The sequence below is a fragment of the Pristiophorus japonicus genome, chromosome 19 (genome assembly GCF_044704955.1).
Source record: "Pristiophorus japonicus isolate sPriJap1 chromosome 19, sPriJap1.hap1, whole genome shotgun sequence".
In the NCBI taxonomy this organism is placed as follows: Eukaryota; Metazoa; Chordata; class Chondrichthyes; family Pristiophoridae; genus Pristiophorus; species Pristiophorus japonicus.
Window position 1 is genome coordinate 95,972,275 of NC_091995.1, and position 23,014 is coordinate 95,995,288.

Genomic DNA, 23,014 nt, shown 5'->3' on the forward strand with positions numbered 1-23,014 from the left:
TACTTGGCCCTCCAAGTCCTGCCCTCACCGGAGGTCTGCACACATGCACTTTCCAGAAAGGGTCACTGGCTAAGGACCAGACCTGGAACCCTGACCAAGTCTCGCCCTCCCTCGTCAAAACTATCACGTCCTAAATGCCAACCTGGCTGGGATCAGTTAACATGCACAGACTGGGAATTAAACATGGACCTTTCCGGGACCTGACTGTGTGTTTATCCACTGCAATATCAGGGAGCTGGCAGCTGAACGTGCTTGGAATAATACAAGAACCAATTAAGATCAGAAGAAGCCTCTATATCTCCATAAACTGAAGCGCCCCTGAATTGAAACCACAGGGTTTGCTTGTATAAAAGGCAGAAGAATGTACAAATATCTGGGAGACTTACCAGAACTTGATGTGGAGCCTCGTCCTGTAACCGCATTGGATGCATTCTGCTCCCGTGGATTCGGCCCACTTCCAGAGCCCTCGTTTTGGGAGTTCTTGTCCCACAGGTTCACATTCTTGTAATTGTAGCTGCTGGGATCTCCCCAGGCCGAGGTGCCATCGTCAATCTCCATCTTCCGGGAGATGGACTGCGGGGAAGGCTCTTCCCATCCAGTAGGCTCGTCTTCCTTTGGCACGGTTGGGATGGGCGCAGGTGGCACGGGTGCTGGTGCCATAGGTGGCACAGGCGCCGAGCCCCAACCAGGTCCGGACTGCCGGCTACCAGCGGACGGACCACCCCAAGAGCCGGACACATCTTGCTGCTTGTTCCAATTCGGGGTGGCTGTTTTGGACTGCTCACCCCACCCCTGGTGTCGCGTGGGGTCGTCCCACCCACCTCTCGGATTGGGATTGGCATTAGAATTACCGCCACCTCCCCAAGAACCGACATCCCCACGACCACTCTCCCCCCACCGCGAGTTCGAACCGTCCCAGCCACCCGCTTTTGGTTGTTCAGCTGGCTGTCCGCCTCCATCGCCCCAACCATTATTGGCGGACCAACCTTGGGTGGGTTGCTGTCTCGCAGCCCAACCCGGTTCCTTGATTCTCGGCCCATCATTCCACGATGGAGTCTTCTCCTCTGGTGCTCCACCTCCCCAACCTTGACTGTTCTTTGGGTCCACCCAGCCACTGGGACTCTTGGAGTCCTTCCACTCCATGTTTGAAGACTGCGAAGCATCTCCCCACCCAGAGGTGCAGTGACTGCTTTGACTGGGCCCTTCGCCCCAGCCCCCTGAGTTAGTGCTCTGAGCGACAGTGCTCTCCCACCCTTCTGTTCCTTTGTCAGTGCGCCTCTCGTTCCTGGGGGACTCCTGAACGTCCCACATGTTGTTCTGCTTTATCTGAGTCTGGCCCCAGCCAGTGTTGGACAACACTCGTGGGTCCAGATCAGCCCTGTTTATTACAGTTTGCAATACCTCCTCTTGGTCAGGGGGCTCGGTCTTGTTCAAGCGCCGTCCCGCTGGGTGGTTTTCAGAACCTCCCTTTTTGTTGTTGTTGCTGCGGCCACCCGAGTCACTCCCAGTGGAACTAGAGGCCTTTACCCAGTTGGAAATTTGGGCGCTCTCTCCTTGGTTTTCCGGGAGGGGGTTTACCCTGTGATTGTCCCATCCGCCTGTGCCAGAATTCTGTTCATTAGGAGGGCCACCCCACTCCCCTTCCGAGCGATTCTCAGTCCCCGGCTGTTGACCCCACAAACCCTGAGCACCACCATGTGCTGCTCGGTTCCCTTTCCCCCAGTTTTTTGCCTTGCTGGGGTCTTGTGCCTCAGAGTCCCACGATCCGCCATTATTGTCCCAAGATTCAGTTCTTGATCTATTCACCAGTAACTGCTTCATACCAGAGCCAGTTTTTGCTGCTTCGTCGCCATTGCGTCCATTATTGCCATCAGCTCCTGTACCATTCTGTCCAGAAATCGAGTCAGTTCCCGAAGACCCCCAAACTGTATTCCAAGTCCCCCCAGCTCCCCGTCCCTCCATAGTTCCTCTAATACTGCCTTCGGATGAGGCTTCAGTGCTCACAGATTGATTCAATACCAAGGGGTTTCCCAAACCCATTCCTAAGGGCATGTTCCAGGTCCCATTCCCTGTCGTATCAGACACGCCCTTATTTTGCAAAGGGTTCCCGGTGCTCTGCGAGCTTGCATTCAAAGAGTTAGTGTCGCCATTATTTGGTCCATCAGTGTTAAGAGCTTGAGGCTGTTCTCCAACAGAAGCATTCCATGCAACACCCGCATTTTCCGTTTTTGACTGTTTTGCCCAGGCGCTTGCAGAAGTACCGTCCTGATCCCTAGGGCTTTGACCTACTGCACTAAGTTGTGCACTGGAGCTCGAAATGTCCGTCTCCAAAGTCCCTTTTCCAGAAGTGCCCTCCTGGCCCAACACTGGCCAGGCCGATGGGTTGATATTTGGGTTCAAGGTCAACCCAAGGCCAGCTCCATCGGGGCTGCTCAAGTTTTTCCAATTGCTAAGTCCGTCTTTGCTCTCCGAAGAGATGGAAGATGCGTGACTGGGTTTAGGCACGAGGCCCATGTTCCAGGCCCCCAATTTACATTCATTCTTTCCGCTCCCAGCAGCGAACTGGTTTGCAGCTCCTTTGCAGCTCCTGGCAGCGCCACTCCCAGGTGGCAAGCTCTTCTCGGAGCCGAGGGTTGAGGCACCTTCGTTGTCTACGTGTTCCGAAGCCGACTCAGAGTCTCTGCCTGTGATGCAAGGCCAAGCCTCCATATCAGACCCGTCTACGATTAACTTATCCCAGCCGTGGTTGAGGTCAGTGCTGGATGATCCAGAACCCCAAGCAGAATTTGCATAATTTGAACCAGCACCCCCAGGGTTTGCGTCTGCAAAAAAAAGCAGCAAAACATGAATCATCACCACCTTGTTAATAAATAACATCTTGTGAGTAAAAAAATAAATTCTACATTTATATTTAGGTCGGATTTTCAAAAATCAATTCTCTCTGACACTAGAATATCGGATATTTTATCTTTAGCAACAATTAAAAAAAGGAAGGAATAAAAGTAAAATAAGCAACTGACTACAGATGCACAAACACGTCCAAGTACCAAATAAGATTCATTTCTTAGCCTTTCAAAACAACACTAGTAATTTAATAGGCGAAGTGGGTCAGGACGTGGTCTGGTTCTACATGGAGCTATGCAGACCACATGGTCCCAAGCTAGATCTTTGGTCTGCGCAGGGTTAGCAGATCTCAGTCAGGGCAGCAGTTTGGGTGACAATTAGCCTCAGTGCCCATGGGAGGAAAAATTTACAAGCTTTCCATTCTTGATTGCTCTCCAGTTTCAGGTTCCCGATTACTATTTAGTGGCCTTTGCTGGAGAGCGTTTGCTGGCGAAGGATAGGATGGCCTCTGGGTCAAATAGCTCAACAACAATGCTCATAAAAAGGATTAAAAAAAAGATTTGGGGTGAGGTACCGAAGGGCAGTCAGTGTCTGTGGAATTGTACATCAGCGATAGCCACTCCTCCTTCAGGAGAAAAAAAAGCTTGCAACCATTGTCATGAGATCGGCGAGCATGGCATGGAAGTGTTCCTCCGGTGGGCAGGTAGAGTCAGGTCTGCAGGAAGAATTTCTCCCCATACCCAGATTCTGTCCCATGCCAGTGACGAAGTTCCTGATTTCCACACATTGATGCGGAGATCACAAATCCCATCGGGTAGGGAAACCGAGCTTGCACAGCAACCACACGCACAATACACATGCAATGTACTACTTTTCCCTCCCTCATTGCATGACCACACTTCAGGAAAGTAACACCAGCAGACTCCTCATGGGCGCTCGCTGGAATTGAACGAGGAGGCTTCATACAGGGTCTTGCAGCATCACAGCAAGTGCTTGCCCCTTGCCATAGTGCTATGGTCATTTTGCAAATGGAGAATTGGTTAAGGAACACTGAAAAGAAACTCAATGTCATCTGTTCTAGTAGAGCAGCCTTTGGTTAAAAATGTTCCCATCGAACCATTGAAGGGGGCGGTGAAATGGAACATGACCTACTTACCCACTGGTGTGCTGCCGTGCTGCAGCGGACCGTTGGGTTGTGTCAATGGTTGTGCAGTGCCAGGGTTTGATCCCGGCAACCCAGGAGGCCCCGCCCCACCTCCAAGAAGCCCACAGGAAGGCGGAGGGGGCTGACCACGTTTTAGTAACACTTTGTGCTCGTGCTGGCGAAATCGAGGAGGCACCTCACGGGGCAGGTAGCGGGCGGCGTTCTGTGGCTGGCCGTTGGTGGCCACCGCCCTTTTGGCATTGTTACCACCGTTGCCGGCTGGTGTTAGGACGCTGCCAACTGGGGTGGCAGTTGGAGGCTGGCTTAGGCTTGGCTTCGTCGCTTCGGGCACTAGGGGAAAACATATTTACAGTTAGTTATTAGGAGACAAACTCAGTTATGTACAAATGTAGAAAAAACATTTATTTAATTTCTGCAGGGTTAGAGGAGGAGAAAGAATAACCGGTGATGTTTTATCAGGTAAGAGGAAATACAGAATCATGCAGCTGGCTTATTCAATTGAAGTTTTCAACATTATGAAGGCAATTGACAAAGGAGCGCCTGGCAGCATGGCAGACAAGAGTCAACACTGCTGGGTCCACTGGCATTAAAGAAAACCATCTTAAGTGACAGTTTGGCTCAGTGGGTAGCACTCACTTCCAAGTCAGAAGGTTGTGGGTTCAAACCCCATTCCAGGCACATAATCTAGGTTGACACTTCAACACAGTACTGAGGGAGTGCTGCACGGTCTTCTGCATATGGCTTTTAACCGAGATCCCGTCTGCCTGTTCAGGTGGATGCAAAAGATCCCATGGCATTATTGAAAGAGCAGGGAGTTTCTCAGTGCCTTGGCCAATGTCACAACAGTGATTTACACTCCCAACACGACATCATTTGCTGCAAGGCCCTTTGGGTTGTCCTGTGGTCTTTAAAGCTGCATGATGAATGCAAGTTCTTTCTTTCATTTATCTCAGCCAACACCACCAAATCAGATAAATGGGTTATGATTTGAGAGTTTGTAGTTTGTGAGGCTTTGCTAGATGCAAATTGGCTGCTGTGTTTTCAACCGTCACTACACTTCGAAAGTAACTCATTGGTTGTGAAGCGCTGCAGGACGCCAGTCTCGGCTACCTATGATCAAAGGCAGGTGCAATGCTCGAAGGAGTGCAGGAAAGTGAACTGGATCTTTACCAAGCAGCTATTGGTCTAATCAAGACACTAAATCTTGGGGCAGGGAAGCCTATGGAACACGTCTGCAAGGTTTCTTTGATGCTTTTTCCATCTTGAGCAGTTACTCAGTAAGCACCTGACATACAGGGAGCATGTATTAATACAAGTCAATTCATTTAGTGAAAGTGTTGTGAAATACTTACAATAATGTGACAGTTTAAAGAGCTTAGAGGCGAACAGTTCCAGTGGTTTCATTCTGGTAAACACTGGCTAATAAGGTGTTAAAGTGAGCCATTTGGGCGAACAATTTATGGGTGAGCAGCCAGAAAGGTGAAAATGGGATCATCAATCTGGCCCTAAAAGTGCAAGCCTCGTTATCAAAAGCACTCACTTAAAGAGCAAACCACTTCATGACTGATTGTTTTTTTTTCTAGGATTTCAGAATTTGGATTTAAATGCGAAATGCTGATATCACCAGAGCACTAACTCAGAGAAGTTACCGAGCCTGACAGCACAAAGGAGCTGAATGGACAGAAAACAGAAGATTGCTCGAAACACACCGATCAGTCAACACTTCAATGGGAAGGACCTCTTCCTTTTATTTCAGTTGCTGACTGACATGATTTCCAGGAGTTTTTGTTTCTATCTCAAATTTCCAGCAATTGCTGCTGTTCTTTTACTCGCTGTAAGCTCCCTCTATTTCCTCCCTCATTACCACTGGCGGCTGAGCAATCGGCTCCTAAGCCTCTAATTAATGCCATTCTGAACCAACCTCGAGAAGTTCTGCAACAGCAGCATAGAGCCTACTCTTTGTCCAATGCCCATGCCTCTCCCTTGCTGCAGAAACACTTGCTTTCAAGCCTCACGCTCCCTGGCAGATGTCCACATTTATAGATTTTTGGATATTAAGGGAATCAAGGGATATGGGGATAGTGCAGGAAAGTGGAGTTGAGGTCGAAGATCAGCCATGATCTCATTGAATGGTGGAGCAGGCTCGAGGGGCCGAACGGCCGACTCCTGCTCCTAATTCTTATTTAGACAGTCCCAAACCAGATGGCGGTAAGGTTAGCATGAAAACGGGTCGGGGCTGCGAAAGGAGAAAGAAAAATAGCCAGCATGAAATGGAATGGGGAGGGAAAGAGAAAAGTGCCAGCAAGAAACTGGGAGAGAGTGTAGGAGTGGGGGTTAGAAATGTCCCAGTTGGAACTAGAGAGGTGGAGGGGGCAATGGGAAGAGAGCATCAGAAGGATGGGAAATTGGCAAGAAGCCCCCGGCTCCTCCAAGCAGATTCCCAGTTAGTAGCAGCAGTAACTAACAGCTGCTTATATAAAGCCTTTGGGCTTCACGATAAGTAACTCAAGAGGTCTACAAGAAAAGATTTAGACAATGCCGCTTTAAGAGGAGCGTGCACTTAATGGGTATAGTAGTTGGAACCACAAATAACCACGGGTCTGCCAGCACCCGAGAGTGAACTCGCAGGTCAAGGTGATGCAGAGCCCCACAGAATCATCGACAGCAAAAGCTCCCCCTGCCGCCGGTGCTGCTCTTTCAGATGCCGACAGATCTACTGTGCAGTTCGAGCATCCGCAGTTTTTCATTTACATCTAGACGATATATTACATTTACTTGTATGGGATAGGTCACTGCGGTATTGAGGGCTGCATACAAATCTCACTGCAAACCACACTACAGTCAAGCCCACTTATTAAGGGCCAGGTAGTTTATCATCTTGAGCGCCAAGCTCTGCTCTGCTGACTATGACGGATTTTCAGCTAAGACCAAGGGAACGGCTTGCAACGACCGGGTCTGTTCTAATGAGGGCGGACTGCACTTGGCACTGTATCAAAGTGTTGATGTAACACTGCGCTGCTGTGCTTGGTTCATTGATGCAGGATGTTGGCTCACTGAGAACAGGCGTTGCACAGGATGGCTAGTGTTTCAAACAAAGATCTTTTATTTGAAACCTTACGGGCCATGCATAGAAGGCTGTGGATGCTCAGTCTTTGAGTATATTCAAGGCTGAGATCAATAGATCTTTGGACTCCAAGGGAATCAAGGGATATGGGGATCGGGCGGGAAAGTGAAGTTGAGGTCGATGATCAGCCATGATCTTATTGAATGGCGGAGTAGGCTCGAGGGGCTGTGTGGCCGACTCCTGCTCCTTTTTCTTATAGTCTGCCGTAGATTTATAGGGCACCTAACCATTACACGATACAAAATACACATCTTTCGTAATGCCAATCTGCTACGACCTGGTAATACTGCAGGTCAAAGATTTATTTTAAGACAGCAGAGGGTTATCTAGGAAAAGAATGAGCAAAGCCCAACAGGCCCCATCCAGATAGCAGTGCAACCTGGCGCACCATTCACCGATCTCCTAGCCACCATCTCCCGGAGGGGGGGGGGGAAAAAAGAAAAACTGTGGCCAATTCAGTAAGCAGTCTGGGAAATTCTCCTCCAACATCCCAAGGCAAGCATGCAAGCTCCAGGAGAGCCCAACAGCCCCTTACGTTAGGACTCACCGACACAAGATGAACTCCGATAGAAGGGTGGGTGGGCCGGGGGGGGGGGGGGGATTGTTTCCTTCCTCATGGAAAAGAGACTCCTGATCAATATCCAATATCCTCTGCGGGAAAGGGAATAAACGTGCACATCTACAGGATGCGTGGATGCCGAGATCCAAAGTCAAACAGGCCGATACAGCCTGTGGGGATCACACATGCAGAGTAGCCACATGGGGGGATACCAGAAGTCTGACAGCAGCCTTTAAGAAAGATGGACAGACATTTAGCCACAAAATAAATCTCGCTCTTTTGAAAAGAACCTTGCAATGTCTTTCATCAGCAGTGCACTCTTGCCAAATATTACTCACCACATGGGGCCCTAAAACCTTTACTGTGCTGAAGCCAAAAGACTTGTTTGCAGGTTCTCACTTTAGTAAAGGTGCTGGATTGAGTTTTAAAAATAATAGATAAATGACATCGACAACCCCTGACACTACACTGCGTCAAGACTGCAGCTCGGCAGGCAACCATTCCCCTGCTGGTTTCGGATACCAAGGGTACTGCGCTGGCTCCCTCTGATGGCGGTAGCGGGTGCCAGATATCTAGCACCAATCCCTCGTTTGAAGTGAATTGCCTTCACTCCAGTCACCAGAGCAGAGAGATATATATATATATATTTTAAACTTAAAATAGAACTTTACAATGGTTACAATGCCGCAATCCATTAGTTCAGACAGCAAACACCACATAAAAATGATGCCTCTGAGGTTTAGTGCAAGCTTGAATTTAGAATTATACATTCTTGCAATCGTTCTATTACAATTCTGTCAGAAAACAGTTTGGAAACCAGCACAATAGAAGGGCAGTACCGATAACAATATCCCGAGGGGGTTAAACATTACACTTACTCCTGTGTACTTTTAAGCACTGATCAGTTTAGTTAAATTACCGGATTTGAATTTCCTGCTCACCCCAATGTGTGTGTATATATTTACGGAAGTAGATGTGCCTGTGTTTATGTATGGGTGGGTCTATATATACACACACGTAGATGTAGATACGCAAAAATAAATTCTTGAACTTTGTTCCCAAGATTTAAAAAAAGTCTCTTACCTTTGGTTTTTTGTTCTGTAACCTGAAACACAAGAAGAGAAAGTGCTGTGTCAGGGCAAAGTAAGGAATCCAAATCAGCAGGAGCCTGTTCAAATACCAACTGCCTCAAAAATCATTAACTCCTGATGGGCTCTCCAGCAGCCCTTCCTTTTACCATCGAGGCGGGGCGAGGCAAGCATCACCGCAGTGCTCGGCCGCCACCGATGATCCTCGAAAACATAATCATGCTATCTCCACAGAGTCCAGCAGCCTCGAACACTTGCTAACTCGTGGTAGTTGGATTTGCTCCTCCCCCCGCTCGGCTGTTGAAGACGTGAAGCTGGTTTCACCATTCTGCTTGCATTAAACATGGCACTGATGTTTCGGCATCAACCTTCAGCAGGTCAAAGGGCAATGGCACCAAAAAAAATAGAAAATCAGAAAGTGGCACATGGTGGCTGAAGTAACCCCACCTTCCCAACACCAGTTACCAGGGATAGACATTCCTGGGTAATGACAATTCAGTTCCCACTGCAGGATCAGACTTTCCCGTTACCTGGGTAATGACCACATCACCAATTTTAAGAGAGTTGCGTTGAGAGCAGAACTTTACTCAATGGGGAGTTCTGTTGACCTGAGCGGAGGGGCTGGTGAATAAAGCTCCAATGTTGTCACTGGGCTAGATTAATACGTTGGTACGAGTTACTTAAAGGCACTTTACTGTGCATAAACCAGATTTTTGGCAAAACCCAGAATGTTCCGGGGAGGGGGGGGGGGGGGGGGGGGAGGAAGGAGAGCGAGAGAGGAGGAAGGAGAGCGAGAGAGGAGGAAGGAGAGCGAGAGAGGAGAGAGAAGGAAGAAGAGAGAAAAAAGAGTGGAGAGAGAGAGGAGAGAGAAAGAGAAGAGAACTGTTTGAAGTTTGCACTGGAAAAAATAAATCGAGGAGCCTTTTATCTGGACCTTACATTTAACGTCACCTTCCCCTCCGACCCCTCGTGATCATTATGAATTTGATGTTAAAATATTCTGGTTAAATGCACATTGGCACTACACCCGCAGAGAGAGAAAGCTTTTGCTGGACCATTCGCTCGCCCAAGTGCACAGATTCTCTGTTTGTCAGCTCAATAAACACACAACTATCTCGCAGTTTTTCACCAAGCTGTCTCGCACCAGTGTCTCTTTTAGCAGACTTTAATCTTTTAGAATGTTTTTATACAAGCAGATCTTGGCTATGAGGCTATCCATATTCAGTTGCTGCAGCTAAACACCAGTGAAGAACATGAACATCTGTTGTCAAGGTCATCGCTGATCTGGTGCAGGGAACAAAAACAAATTCTACGCATTAAAAAATAAACTGTTCTGACAAACCAAGACTACACTGGATTAATGTGGAGATCTGTATAGAAGATCAGAATTAGGAGCAGGAGTCAGCCATTTGAGCCTGCTCCGCCATTCAATAAGATCATGGCTGAACATCGACCTCAACTCCACTTTCCTGCCCAATCCCCATACCCCTCGATTCCCCATGACTCCAAAAACTTATCGATCTCAACCGTGAATATATTCAGAGACTCAGCATCCACAGCCCTCGGGGACAGAGAATTCCAAAGAATCACCACCCTCTCTGAGTGAAGAAGTTTCTCCTCATCTTAGTCCTAAATGGCCGACCCCTTACCCCGAGACTATGCCCCCTAGTTCTAGACTATCCAGCTAGGGTAAAAAAATAGCTCTCAGCATCTACCCCCTTCAGAATCTTGTAGTGAATCCTAAATCAGAATCAAATACTGCACACGGTCATATAACAAGAATTGCTCATCAGGTGTGTTAGCAAGGTGACAAGTTCCCAGTGCCTCATGAGCCATGTTCCCTGTAAACTGCGTGCCTGCACAGCACTGCGGGGATCCTGCACAGCCAGCCTTTTAATAAAAAACCCACGCATATGATATATTCCGAATGGCCCATGCAGCCCCTTAAAGGGGCCGTGCAGCACCAAAATAAATTAGAGGGATCACTGCTCACGAGTTCAAATATTAATGGGCAGGCCAATGTGGGAAGGAGACAAAGGAATGGAAAATGTGGCGTGTACATTCACTGGGATGTTGCCAGGGATGAGGGGTTACAGTTATGAACAAAAGTGAAATTTCATTAAACGTGGAGGTTATGGAGTGAGCCCAAAATGGAAGGTTGTGATAACGTAAAGAGCGACTGATTATTTGAATTGGTCAGTGAGAGGGAACAAATTCATAAAAAGAATTGAAGAGGAATTTAGAATGTGGAATCCTTTGCCACAGATGGTTGGAGCAGGGTCCTTAACATTTTTTTTTTTTAAAAGTAATGTTAGTTATTGGAGAAAGAATGTTAAAGGGAGCAGGCAGGAGTGGGATTAGACTGGGAGTTCACTGAAAAATGCACAGGTATCACCTTGACAGGCTGAATGGCCTGTTAGGAGTAAGAAGCAGGGACAGTCCAGCCAAGTGAGGGATGAATCTTTGCCAATGTGGCATTATTGACCAAAACTGCAATTTCCTACAATAGTTCACACAGGGCTGGTTTGTAATGTTTTTAAGCAAACTGCCTGCATAGACCCAGTTTCAGCATTAGAGAAGAGTGTGGTGCCGATGGGATAGCATACTGAAGCTTCGCTAAGTTGCACGATGACAACAATACCGCTCATCAGCAAATCCCCGCACAGTGAGACATTCAGCTGCGTTGTCATTTGGATGGGGGTGGGGTGAAGCCCAGAACATCGTCCTTAAACCGTTCAGCAACAGGAAGCAGACTTTGGTGTCGTCAAGATCGAGGCCACTACAACTGAGCAATGAGATTCCCCAAACAGCAGTTTAAAAAAAAAACTAGAAGCCCATGTAATAAAAACATTTGCTTTGCTCAGTCACTGTTAAACATTCACTCCCTCCACCACCGGGCACCGTGGCTGCAGTGTGCACCGTCTACAAGATGCACTGCAACAACTCGCCAAGGCTTCTTCGGTAGCGACCTCTACCACCTAGAAGGACAAGGGCAGCAGGCGCATGGGAACACCACCACCTCCACGTTCCCCTCCCAGTCACACACCATCCTGACTGGGAAATATATCGGCCGTTCCTTCATCGTCGCTGGGTCACAATCCTGGAACTCCCTCCCTAACAGCACTGTGGGAGCACCTTCACCACACGGACTGCAGCGGTTCAAGTAGGCGGCTCACCACCACCTTCTCGAGGGGCGATTAGGGATGGGCAATAAATGCCGGCCTTGCCAGCAACGCCCACATCCCAGGAATGAATAGAAATAAGTAGCCCTGCTCATATTACACAGTGAATGTGTGTGTTCAGCTTATTTCACGGTCACTTTTTTTTGCTGAAGGCGAGGTTCGCTGATGGTACATGGTAACTGCACCTTGGGCTTTAAAGAAATCATCGAAGGCAGTCCCTCGAAACGAGGATGACTTGCTTCCACATCGAACCACTGATGAATTCACAGGTGTTTCAATGATCTTCTGGATCCCAAACTATATCCTGAAGGATGGAAGACGCCTGTGTGTGGATTTTCTTTTAACGTGTGGTGGCCATTGCACCCCGTCCACACGGACTTGACAGACTTGTATTTATATAGCGCCTGTCATGACCACCAGACATCTCAAAGCACTTTACAGCCAATGAAGTACTTTTGGCGTGTAGTCAATTGTAATATGGGAAACGCGGCAGCCAATTTGTGCACAGCAAGCTCCCACAAACAGCAATGTGATAATGACCAGGTAATCTGTTTTTGTTATGTTGATTGAGGGAAATGCTGGGGCCATTGATTTATTTAACAGCATTGCAGTACGTAACGAAACCACCTGACACAGGAGACACACACACACACACACAATCTCATCTCAACAAATCCAACCTGGTTTTGTTTAAAATAGAGTTTACTTATATTAACAGAGGACAAATCAGACAGAAAATGAGCATACGATGAATTTATAAACTTGATGGCAACAGGCTAAAGGTAGGTGCTGGTTGGTGGAGCAACAAGTTGCTTGGAGATCATACGGAGAGAGACCGTAAACAGTTAAGGTCCAACACCTCCTTCTCTCCCACCCGAAAGTTCACCACAATGGATAATGTCACATGAATGTCGACACAAGCAGCTCTTTGTGCAGTAGGAAGCACTCACGTTCTATCTAACCCCCATACTTTAACTTTTGTGTTTGACAACAGATATTAGTGAACAGTTTTTCTTTTGTTTTTTTAGGGGGCGAAAAAGGAAATAGTAAAAAAAACAAAACAGGTTTTATATTTTATTCAACTTCCAGGTCATTTCGGATTGAACTCATAGCTTGCAGTCTATCCGATGTGTCTTTACGAAGCAACGTGGTGTGGAATTGCGTATAGTCTATCTGCGGTCAGGAAGAAAGGGCCCCTCGCAAAATGGGAGACAAATCCAAATGACTGAAATCAGTATTTGCTCCAGCTCCCATGGCAGTGTGAAAACTTGGCTCCGTTACAAGTTTCCATTCCAGCACGGAGTGGGAAGCCTAATCCGAGCGTAGATCACTGCTTCAGTAAACACTCCATTTGGCCGCTTAAATTTCAGGCTCCTCTCCTCTTCTCCCCATCCACCTTCCTCCATATAAAGCACCAACTTAAAGGGCCCAAGTTTCCACATGATTTGTGCCTGATTTTTAGGAGCAACTGGTGGAGAACGGACTATCTTAGAAATCGCAATTCTCCACATTTTTTTTTCTGCAGTTCTAGTGAGGTAGAACAGTTCTACTTTGGAACAGAATTTTTTCTTCAAAAGGGGGCGTGTCCGGCCACTGACACCTGATTTGAAAGTTTCCACAGTGAAAACGTACTCCAAACTAAAGTAGAATGGAGCAAGTGAAGATTTTTGTAGAACTGAAAAAACCTGTTCTACACATTAAAAAAATCAGGCGCAGGTTACAAATTAGGCGTCCAGAACGAGGGTGGGGGGGGGGGGGGGGGGGAGGGAGGGAAGTCATGAAATTCTACAATCAATCCTTATTTATACTTATACAAATATTATACAAATAAATCCAACCTGAATAAACATTTATAAGCAAAGATTAAATAAACCATCTTCCTACCTGTGTGAAAGTGCTTCAGCCATCGTTCGTTGCCGCGGGGGGTGGGGAAGGAAACCGCCGTTTGTTGCCGCGGAGGGGAGGGAGGGGAAGGAGACAGCGGTTTGTTGCCGCAGAGGGGAGGGAGGGGAAGGAGACAGCGGCTTGTTGCCACGGAGGGGAGGGAGGGGAAGGAGACAGCGGCTTGTTGCCACGGAGGGGAGGGAGGGGAAGGAGACAGCGGTTTGTTGCCACGGAGGGGAGGGAGGGGAAGGAGACAGCGGTTTGTTGCCACGGAGGGGAGGGAGGGGAAGGAGACAGTGAGAAGGCTGCAAGTGCTGATGGCAATGTGCTTTTATTAAAAACATTTTCAAAAATTAAACAGCTACAAAGAACTACAAAAATGGCCGAGTGCCAATGTTTTTTCACACTGAGCATGTGCGAACGCTCCAATGCGCACGCGCAGCGTTGCCGGCAGGAAAAAAACTAATTTAAATAGTACCTGCCCCCTCCCACTTATAAAATCGGCGCGAATGTAGGCTCCGCCCCCTTGGGCACCGCGCCAAACAGACAAGGAGCTGCAAAGCGCTCGAGAATAGCGCGTTTTTTTTCTGGCGCCGTTTTAGGCGCGAAAAACGGGCGCCCAGCTCGGGGGGGGCACCCGTTTTTTATCCTGTGGAAACTTGGGCCCAGTGTTTCCCCAATGGCTCTGAAGTAAAGTCACTGACTCTGCTGGGCCACTCAGACCAGGTTTGACCGCTGGTCAGTGCCCAGTTAGCAACCAGCAGCCCCAAGAGCGGTATGGGAGTCTCATCGCTGACAGCATACAGAAACCAAGTGCAGGCAGCGGAAGGAGCATGTGGCAAACCAGACCCACCCACCCTTTCCCTCAACGACTATCTGTCCCACCTGTGCCAAGGACTGTGGCTCTCGTATCGGACTGTTCAGCCACCTCCTATGGACTCATTTTTAGAGTGGAAGCAAGTCTTCCTCGATTCCGAGGGACTGCATATGATGATGTTGATGATGACGGGAGCTATAAGTGACTCCAGTGATTAGGGGAATGGAAAGTCAGTCACGGCTCCCACTTCTGATCGCTACCCAGTAACTCCTGCCAAAACCGTGCTTGTGGACGTGGAACAAGAGCAGGATGGGGGGCAGCGGTGATGTCCAAAGTTAGGATGCCCACCAACACACTCAGGAATAATGCATTCAGGCCAGGGACAAGAGAGCAAACGCTACATACCCAAAGAGAGCCCATGCTTTTAGGAGGGGAATAGATTGGTGACACAAGAAAAAGATATTGATTGGAGGCAATAGCGACTTCCAAGATTGGGGGCAAGGAAGTGTGTGCAAGAGCTGACAAAGCCCTTGAATGTCATGATTTGCTGCGTGTGGCAGAAACCTGAAGAATGGAATGTAGGCATGGCGATGGCCTGCGTGCTTTTAGCACTTTGGTTGCTGTGGCCCGGGGAAAACAACTGCACCAACTTTGATCGGTAGAGATGCGAGAATGATGGCTATATGCTGGATTCCTGCTCAATCACCTTTGTGCATCAAGGAGTATTGATACAAAACTCCCCTTTCTGGATGTGAAATGGGTAAGGTAGAGTCCGTAACAGGATAGATTCAACATGGCCTATACTCACTCTGCTTTCATGTCCTTGTCCATCTCACTTCAAGGAGCTGGCCCTTTATTGCTCACTCAACTTTGTGACTCATTGCCCAAGAGGACACCTATCTCCCAGGTCTGTCGATGGCACTCTAAAACTAACAACTAAGGTTCTTAAAAAGTCCCCTGGATTAAAATGCCTTCACTTAACAAGGAAATGAGTTCAAGCCAGTTATCCAATTGTAGGTCAGGTGACGTGCCCTATGTTTTCCAATAAAATGCTTCAGCTTAACGGGCATCCCTCATCACTTTTCTATCATGTGAGCATAATTTTAATTTAATGTTTTAATTATTGTCAAATTAGAGACAGCTTGTTACTGTTTTCCACGCCCACTAGGAACGTGGATAAGGCATCCCAAATTATTCTAACAAGCCAGTCTTATAACCAGCAGAAAGATGAGACGTGACCCATCAACCAAGACTGGATTTGAGCCCAGATGCAAGAGCTGAGTTGCCAATGTCTATTGGGCTGCACCAGTCACCCCTGCAAATGTGACACAGATTAAATACAGGGAGCATTTTCTACATCATTTGGAAAGTGGGATTTAAATAGGTACCGATCTTGTTTTTCTTCATTCTGCCGGATAAAACCAGACACCCAATTTGTACAAGAATGTAAACATTACTCAAGTGAGTTTGCACAGTCTGAATCACACACACTTTCGTTGATGTGTCAATTCCTATTGTGGTATGGAGGCTTGTCTTTTTGCCAATTCTCTCCCCTGAAGGCGCGGATTCTTGTTGAAGCACGATTCCTCTCCCCTCTGATCACCTGCCAGTACCTTGCTCAAACGGCCATACCTCATGCGTGAGCTGAGGCAATCAGCAACTTTTGACCTCGTAGGACCTCACAGCACCAAACACGGACTTTCCAGCCGGGACCCGATGGATAGCGATTAGAAGTGGAATTCCAATTGTAGAGCGCCTACTGCTGCCTCCTTTTCATCAGCAGTCAGCGCAGTCTGGGGATTGAATGTGGGATCTGCCTGGTCTGTATAACACAGCTACTCAGAGGACAAAATTTGCTGAGCCTTTGTTTAGGGGCAGGAGATGGAGCTTATGGTCAAGCTGAATGCAGAAGCTGCAATAAGCACATCTAGAATAGTACATGAGAAATAGGAGGAGTGGGCCACGGCCTGTTCGCCATTCAATAAGATTATGGCTGATCTGATCATGGCCTTCCCTGCCTGTTCCCAATAACCCTAGTGCAACAAAGGAGGAAATCATTCGGCTCCTTCGAGTATGCAGACAGTCTCATTCCCCTGCTCTTTATTCTCCATTAAGTATTTATCCAATTCTCTTTTGAAGGCTACTACTGAATCCTCTCCGATAACACCGATACAAGTGTAGCACAAGTGTTACCAACAAGTATCACTCAGAAAATTAACCATGCCGCACTTAACTGCTGAGGGACTAAAGAATGCTGCAAGGTTAAATTTCATATCATAGGCACCACAATGATAAAGATTGGAAAAATGCACAGGTTTACTTCATAGAAATAGAAGAGAAACTGGGAGGAGTGGAAGCCCTTTAAGTGAAAGAGAACTCAATTATAAAACAGATTGACTATTTGGTTTGGGTGGAAATCTGTGGCTAGGGATAGGATATAGGGATGAGATAGGGAGGGGAAGAAAACTTACTGTGGATGTCTGCTATGGAGCATAAGAAAGAGGAGGAATGGGGCAGGAGATGGAGCATATGGTCAAGCAGAGGCTGCAATAAGCACATCTAGAATAGTACATCAGAAATAGGAGGAGTTGGCCATTCGGCCCCTCAAGACTGCTCCACCATTCAATGAATCATGGCTTCTTCCTTAACTCCACTTTCCTGCACTGTCCCCATATCCCTTGATTCCCTTAATATCCAAAAATATCGATCTTAGATAGGCAGAAGGATTGAACCAAGAACCTTAGTCACGTACAGGAGCAGAGACAGTAGTTATGGACGACTTCAATTTACCAGGGATAGATTGGGAAATCTATAAAAGGGAGCAACAGGAGTGGAAATATGATCCCAGAAACAGTACTGGATTGTTAAAGGAACACAAGCAGGGGCAATACTGGACCGGATGCTAAGCAACACGCAGGAGGTGACCGAGCAGGAGAGAACACCATGCTAAGAGCAGCTAAGATGTGGCAGAGCTGACGGTTGGGCTTATGATGGGAAAGTCAGAGTACAACAGCAACATTCAACTTTAGAAAAGGCAAGTTTGAAGGGGTGAGGGGCGAGCTCAGGAAAGGGACTGGCTAGCACTGCTATAGGAGAAAAGCACAGAAGAGGAGAAGTGTACATTGTTTATAGAAATACTGTGCACAAAGTACAGAACAGAGACAGACCACTGCAGGGGGAGGAGAGCAGGGGAATGTCTAATATGAACAAAATACAGGAATAAAAGCAAAAAGAAAATAAATTGTTCCTAAAGTAGCTTGAGTGAGTGGAGACAAATTCAAGAACAAGGTAAAGGAGGTTATGAAACTGGTCAGTTGATCCAAAATAGAAAATGAGGTTTGCATAGCAGGGAAGTTAAAAAGTAATGTCAACCATTTCTATAAATATATTCACAGCAAGCAGGCACGGTGGGGCTCACACAACAACAATCTTTAAAAAGGGGCATAGAGAGCCACCGAACTACAGGCCAATGAGCCTAACATGGACCGTGGGTGAGTATCAGACAGCATCGCGAGTGAGATAATAAACACTGGTGCTAAGCCCAAGAAGATAGCATGGGTTTATGGGAAAGAGGTCTTGCTCTGCAGAAACAACAGTCCTTGTTGAAGAAAAGTCTGGATGTGATGAGATTTAGATTTTAATTTCAGCAAAGCTTTTTAAACCATACCCCACACTGCGAACTTTGGACACTCAGGGAATCAAGGGATGTAGAGATCGGGCGGGAAGGTGAAGTTGAGGTTGCAGGTCAGCCACGATCTTATTGAATGGTGGTGCAGGTCCGAGGGACCGTATGGCCGACTCCTGCTCCGTTCTCATGTATAAGCAATCAGTCCACAAGGTTGGAGGGCAAGCATCTGAAGTGGGTGGGACTTAGCTAAACTAGAGACAGCAAAGAGAATGTAAGTGTCAACATGGCAAGCGGCCACTAGCAGCGCCATTGCTGTTTACACAGCTCACAAATAGGGGGGCTACAAATAAAACTTAGTTTGCAGATATCTGCTGTCCTGGTCAATATTTATCCCTCAATCAACAGTTCAAATAATAGGGAACTTGCACATCACATACAAAGGAAGAGAAAGGGGAGAGAGGAGCGACCTATAAAAGCCCAGCGGGAGATCGAGAGCCAGCGGCAGTTGGTGAGAGGCGGGAGCAGCGACGGAGCGGCCTATAAAGGCCCAGCGGGAGATCGAGAGCCAGCGGGAGCAGTGTCGGAGCGACCTATAAAGGCCCAGCGGGAGATCGAGAGCCAGCGGCAGTTGGAGAGAGGCGGGAGCAGCGACGGAGCGGCCTATAAAGGCCCAGCGGGAGATCGAGAGCCAGCGGCAGTTGGTGAGAGGGGAACAGCCTATAAAAGGCCCAGCGGGAGATCGAGAGCCAGCAGCAGTTGGAGAGAGGCGGGAGCAGCGACGGAGCGGCCTATAAAGGCCCAGCGGGAGATCGAGAGCCAGCGGGAGCAGTGTCGGAGCGACCTATAAAGGCCCAGCGGGAGATCGAGAGCCAGCGGCAGTTGGTGAGAGGGGAACAGCCTATAAAAGGCCCAGCGGGAGATCGAGAGCCAGCAGCAGTTGGAGAGAGGCGGGAGCAGCGACGGAGCGGCCTATAAAGGCCCAGCGGGAGATCGAGAGCCAGCGGGAGCAGTGTCGGAGCGACCTATAAAGGCCCAGCGGGAGATCGAGAGCCAGCGGCAGTTGGTGAGAGGGGAACAGCCTATAAAAGGCCCAGCGGGAGATCGAGAGCCAGCAGCAGTTGGAGAGAGGCGGGAGCAGCGACGGAGCGGCCTATAAAGGCCCAGCGGGAGATCGAGAGCCAGCGGCAGTTGGTGAGAGGCGGGAGCAGTGTCGGAGCGGCCTATAAAGGCCCAGCGGGAGATCGAGAGCCAGCGGGAGCAGTGTCGGAGCGACCTATAAAGGCCCAGCGGGAGATCGAGAGCCAGCGGCAGTTGGTGAGAGGGGAACAGCCTATAAAAGGCCCAGCGGGAGATCGAGAGCCAGCAGCAGTTGGAGAGGCGGGAGCAGCGACGGAGCGGCCTATAAAGGCCCAGCGGGAGATCGAGAGCCAGCGGCAGTTGGTGAGAGGCGGGAGCAGCGACGGAGCGGCCTATAAAGGCCCAGCGGGAGATCGAGAGCCAGCAGCAGTTGGAGAGGCGGGAGCAGTGTCGGAGCGGCCTATAAAGGCCCAGCGGGAGATCGAGAGCCAGCGGCAGTTGGAGAGAGGGGAGCAGCGACGGAGCGGCCTATAAAAGGCCCAGGGGGAGATCGAGAGCCATCGGCAGTTGGTGAGAGGGGAGCGACCTATAAAGGCCCAGCGGGAGATCGAGAGCCAGCAGCAGTTGGAGAGAGGCGGGAGCAGCGACGGAGCGGCCTATAAAGGCGACCGCTGCAGCTACAGCGGGAGAGAAAGCAAAATAGAAGTAGAAAGTAATCAAAAAGTGACGTCACAGCCAATGGGGTAAGTGATTGGCTGGTGATTGGTGAGTAGCTTTTCTTTTATTTTTTATATCAGTAAGTGAACTGTAACATTGTTATAACCAATTTAAGGGTATCTAAGGTTAAGTCATGGCAGGAGAGCTCGGTCACGTGATATGCTCCTCCTGTACCATGTGGGAACTCGGAGACACTTCCGGTGTCCCTGGGCGCTACGAGCTCTTGACGGTCCGCGTTGCGGAATTGGAGCTGAGGGTGGATTCACTCTGGAGCATCCACGATGCTGAGAATGACGTGAGTATCACGTGTAGTGAGTTGGTCTTACCGCAGAAGGGTCCACAGCCAGATAGGGAATGGAAGACCAGCAGGAAGAGCAGTGCAAGAAAGATAGTGCAGGGGTCCCCTGTGGTCATCCCCCTGCAAAACAGATACACTGCTTTGAGTACTGTTGGGGAGGATGACTCATCAGGGGAGGGCAGCAGCAGCCAAATTCGTGGCACCGTAGGTGGCTCTGCTGCAAAGGAGGGCAGGAAAAAGATTGGGAGCGCGGTAGTGATAGGGGATTCGATGGTGAGGGGAATAGATAGGCGTTTCTGCGGACGCAACCGAGACTCCAGGATGGTATGTTGCCTCCCTGGTGCAAGGGTCAAGGATGTCTCGGAGCGGGTGCAGGACATTCTGAAATGGGAGGGAGAACGGCCAGTTGTCGTGGTGCACATTGGTACCAACGACATAGGTAAAAAAAGGGATGAGGTCCTACGAAAAGAATTTAAGGAGCTAGGAGCTAAATTAAAAAGTAGGACCTCAAAAGTAGTAATCTCGGGATTGCTACCAGTGCCACGTGCTAGTCAGAGTAGGAATCGCAGGATAGCGCAGATGAATACATGGCTTGAGCAGTGGTGCAGCAGGGAGGGATTCAAATTCTTGGGGCATTGGAACCGGTTCTGGGGGAGGTGGGACCAGTACAAACCGGACGGTCTGCACCTGGGCAGGACCGGAACCAATGTCCTAGGGGGAGTGTTTGCTGGTGCTGTTGGGGAGGAGTTAAACTAATATGGCAGGGGGATGGGAACCTATGCAGGGAGACAGAGGGAGACAAAAATGAGGTAAGGGCAGAAGACATAAAGGAGATGAGGGAAAGTGGAGGGCAGAGAAACCCAAGGCAAAGAACAAAAAGGGCCACTGTACAGCAAAATTCTAGAAGGACAAAGGGTGTTAAAAAAGCAAGCCTGAAGGCTTTGTGTCTTAATGCAAGGAGTATCCGCAATAAGGTGGATGAATTAACTGTGCAAATAGATGTTAACAAATATGATGTGATTGGGACTACGGAGACGTGGCTCCAGGATGATCAGGGCTGGGAACTCAACATCCAGGGGTATTCAACATTCAGGAAGGATAGAATAAAAGGAAAAGGAGGTGGGGTAGCATTGCTGGTTAAAGAGGAGATTAATGCAATAGTTAGGAAAGACATTAGCTTGGATGATGTGGAATCTATATGGGTAGAGCTGCAGAACACCAAAGGGCAAAAATCGTTAGTGGGAGTTGTGTACAGACCTCCAAACAGTAGTAGTGATGTTGGGGAGGGCATCAAACAGGAAATTAGGAGTGCATGCAATAAAGGTGCAGCAGTTATAATGGGTGACTTTAATATGCACATAGATTGGGCTAGCCAAACTGGAAGCAATACGGTGGAGGAGGATTTCCTGGAGTGCATAAGGGATGGTTTTCTAGACCAATATGTCGAGGAACCAACTAGGGGGGAGGCCATCTTAGACTGGGAGTTGTGTAATGAGAGAGGATTAATTAGCAATCTCATTGTGCGAGGCCCCTTGGGGAAGAGTGACCATAATATGGTGGAATTCTGCATTAGGATGGAGAATGAAACAGTTAATTCAGAGACCATGGTCCAGAACTTAAAGAAGGGTAACTTTGAAGATATGAGGCATGAATTGGCTAAGATAGATTGGCTAATGATACTTAAGGGGTTGACTGTGGATGGGCAATGGCAGACATTTAGAGACCGCATGGATGAATTACAACAATTGTACATTCCTGTCTGGCGTAAAAATAAAAAAGGGAAGGTGGCTCAACCGTGGCTATCTAGGGAAATCAGGGATAGTATTAAAGCCAAGGAAATGGCATACAAATTGGCCAGAAATAGCAGCGAACCTGGGGACTGGGAGAAATTTAGAACTCAGCAGAGGAGGACAAAGGGTTTGATTAGGGCAGGGAAAATGGAGTACGAGAAGAAGCTTGCAGGGAACATTAAGGCGGATTGCAAAAGTTTCTATAGGTATGTAAAGAGAAAAAGGTTAGTAAAGACAAACGTAGGTCCCCTGCAGTCAGAATCAGGGGAAGTCATAACGGGGAACAAAGAAATGGCAGACCAATTGAACAACTACTTTGGTTCGGTATTCACTAAGGAGGACACAAACAACCTTCCGGATATAAAAGTGGTCAGAGGGTCTAGTAAGGAGGAGGAACTGAGGGAAATCTTTATTAGTCGGGAAATTGTGTTGGGGAAATTGATGGGATTGAAGGCCGATAAATCCCCAGGGCCTGATGGACTGCATCCCAGAGTACTTAAGGAGGTGGCCTTGGAAATAGCGGATGCATTGACAGTCATTTTCCAACATTCCATTGACTCTGGATCAGTTCCTATGGAGTGGAGGGTAGCCAATGTAACCCCACTTTTTAAAAAAGGAGGGAGAGAGAAAGCAGGGAATTATAGACCGGTCAGCCTGACCTCAGTAGTGGGTAAAATGATGGAATCAATTATTAAGGATGTCATAGCAGCGCATTTGGAAAATGGTGACATGATAGGTCCAAGTCAGCATGGATTTGTGAAAGGGAGATCATGCTTGACAAATCTTCTGGAATTTTTTTGAGGATGTTTCCAATAAAGTGGACAAAGGAGTACCAGTTGAT

General features: G+C 48.2%; 1 protein-coding gene across 4 annotated transcripts in view; it reads right to left on the reverse strand.

Moving 5' to 3' along the window:
- LOC139230074 (trinucleotide repeat-containing gene 6B protein-like) overlaps window positions 1-23,014 on the reverse strand; it is a 173,362-nt gene that overhangs the window by 38,823 nt on the left and 111,525 nt on the right. For all 4 annotated transcript variants that reach the window (XM_070861869.1, XM_070861870.1, XM_070861868.1 and 1 more), the window contains 3 exons: window positions 8,776-8,797; window positions 4,001-4,339; window positions 387-2,822 (listed from right to left, as the gene is read on the reverse strand). In XM_070861869.1, the coding sequence (XP_070717970.1) occupies window positions 387-2,822; window positions 4,001-4,339; window positions 8,776-8,797 (2,797 nt within the window). The remainder of the gene's footprint in view (window positions 1-386; window positions 2,823-4,000; window positions 4,340-8,775; window positions 8,798-23,014) is intronic.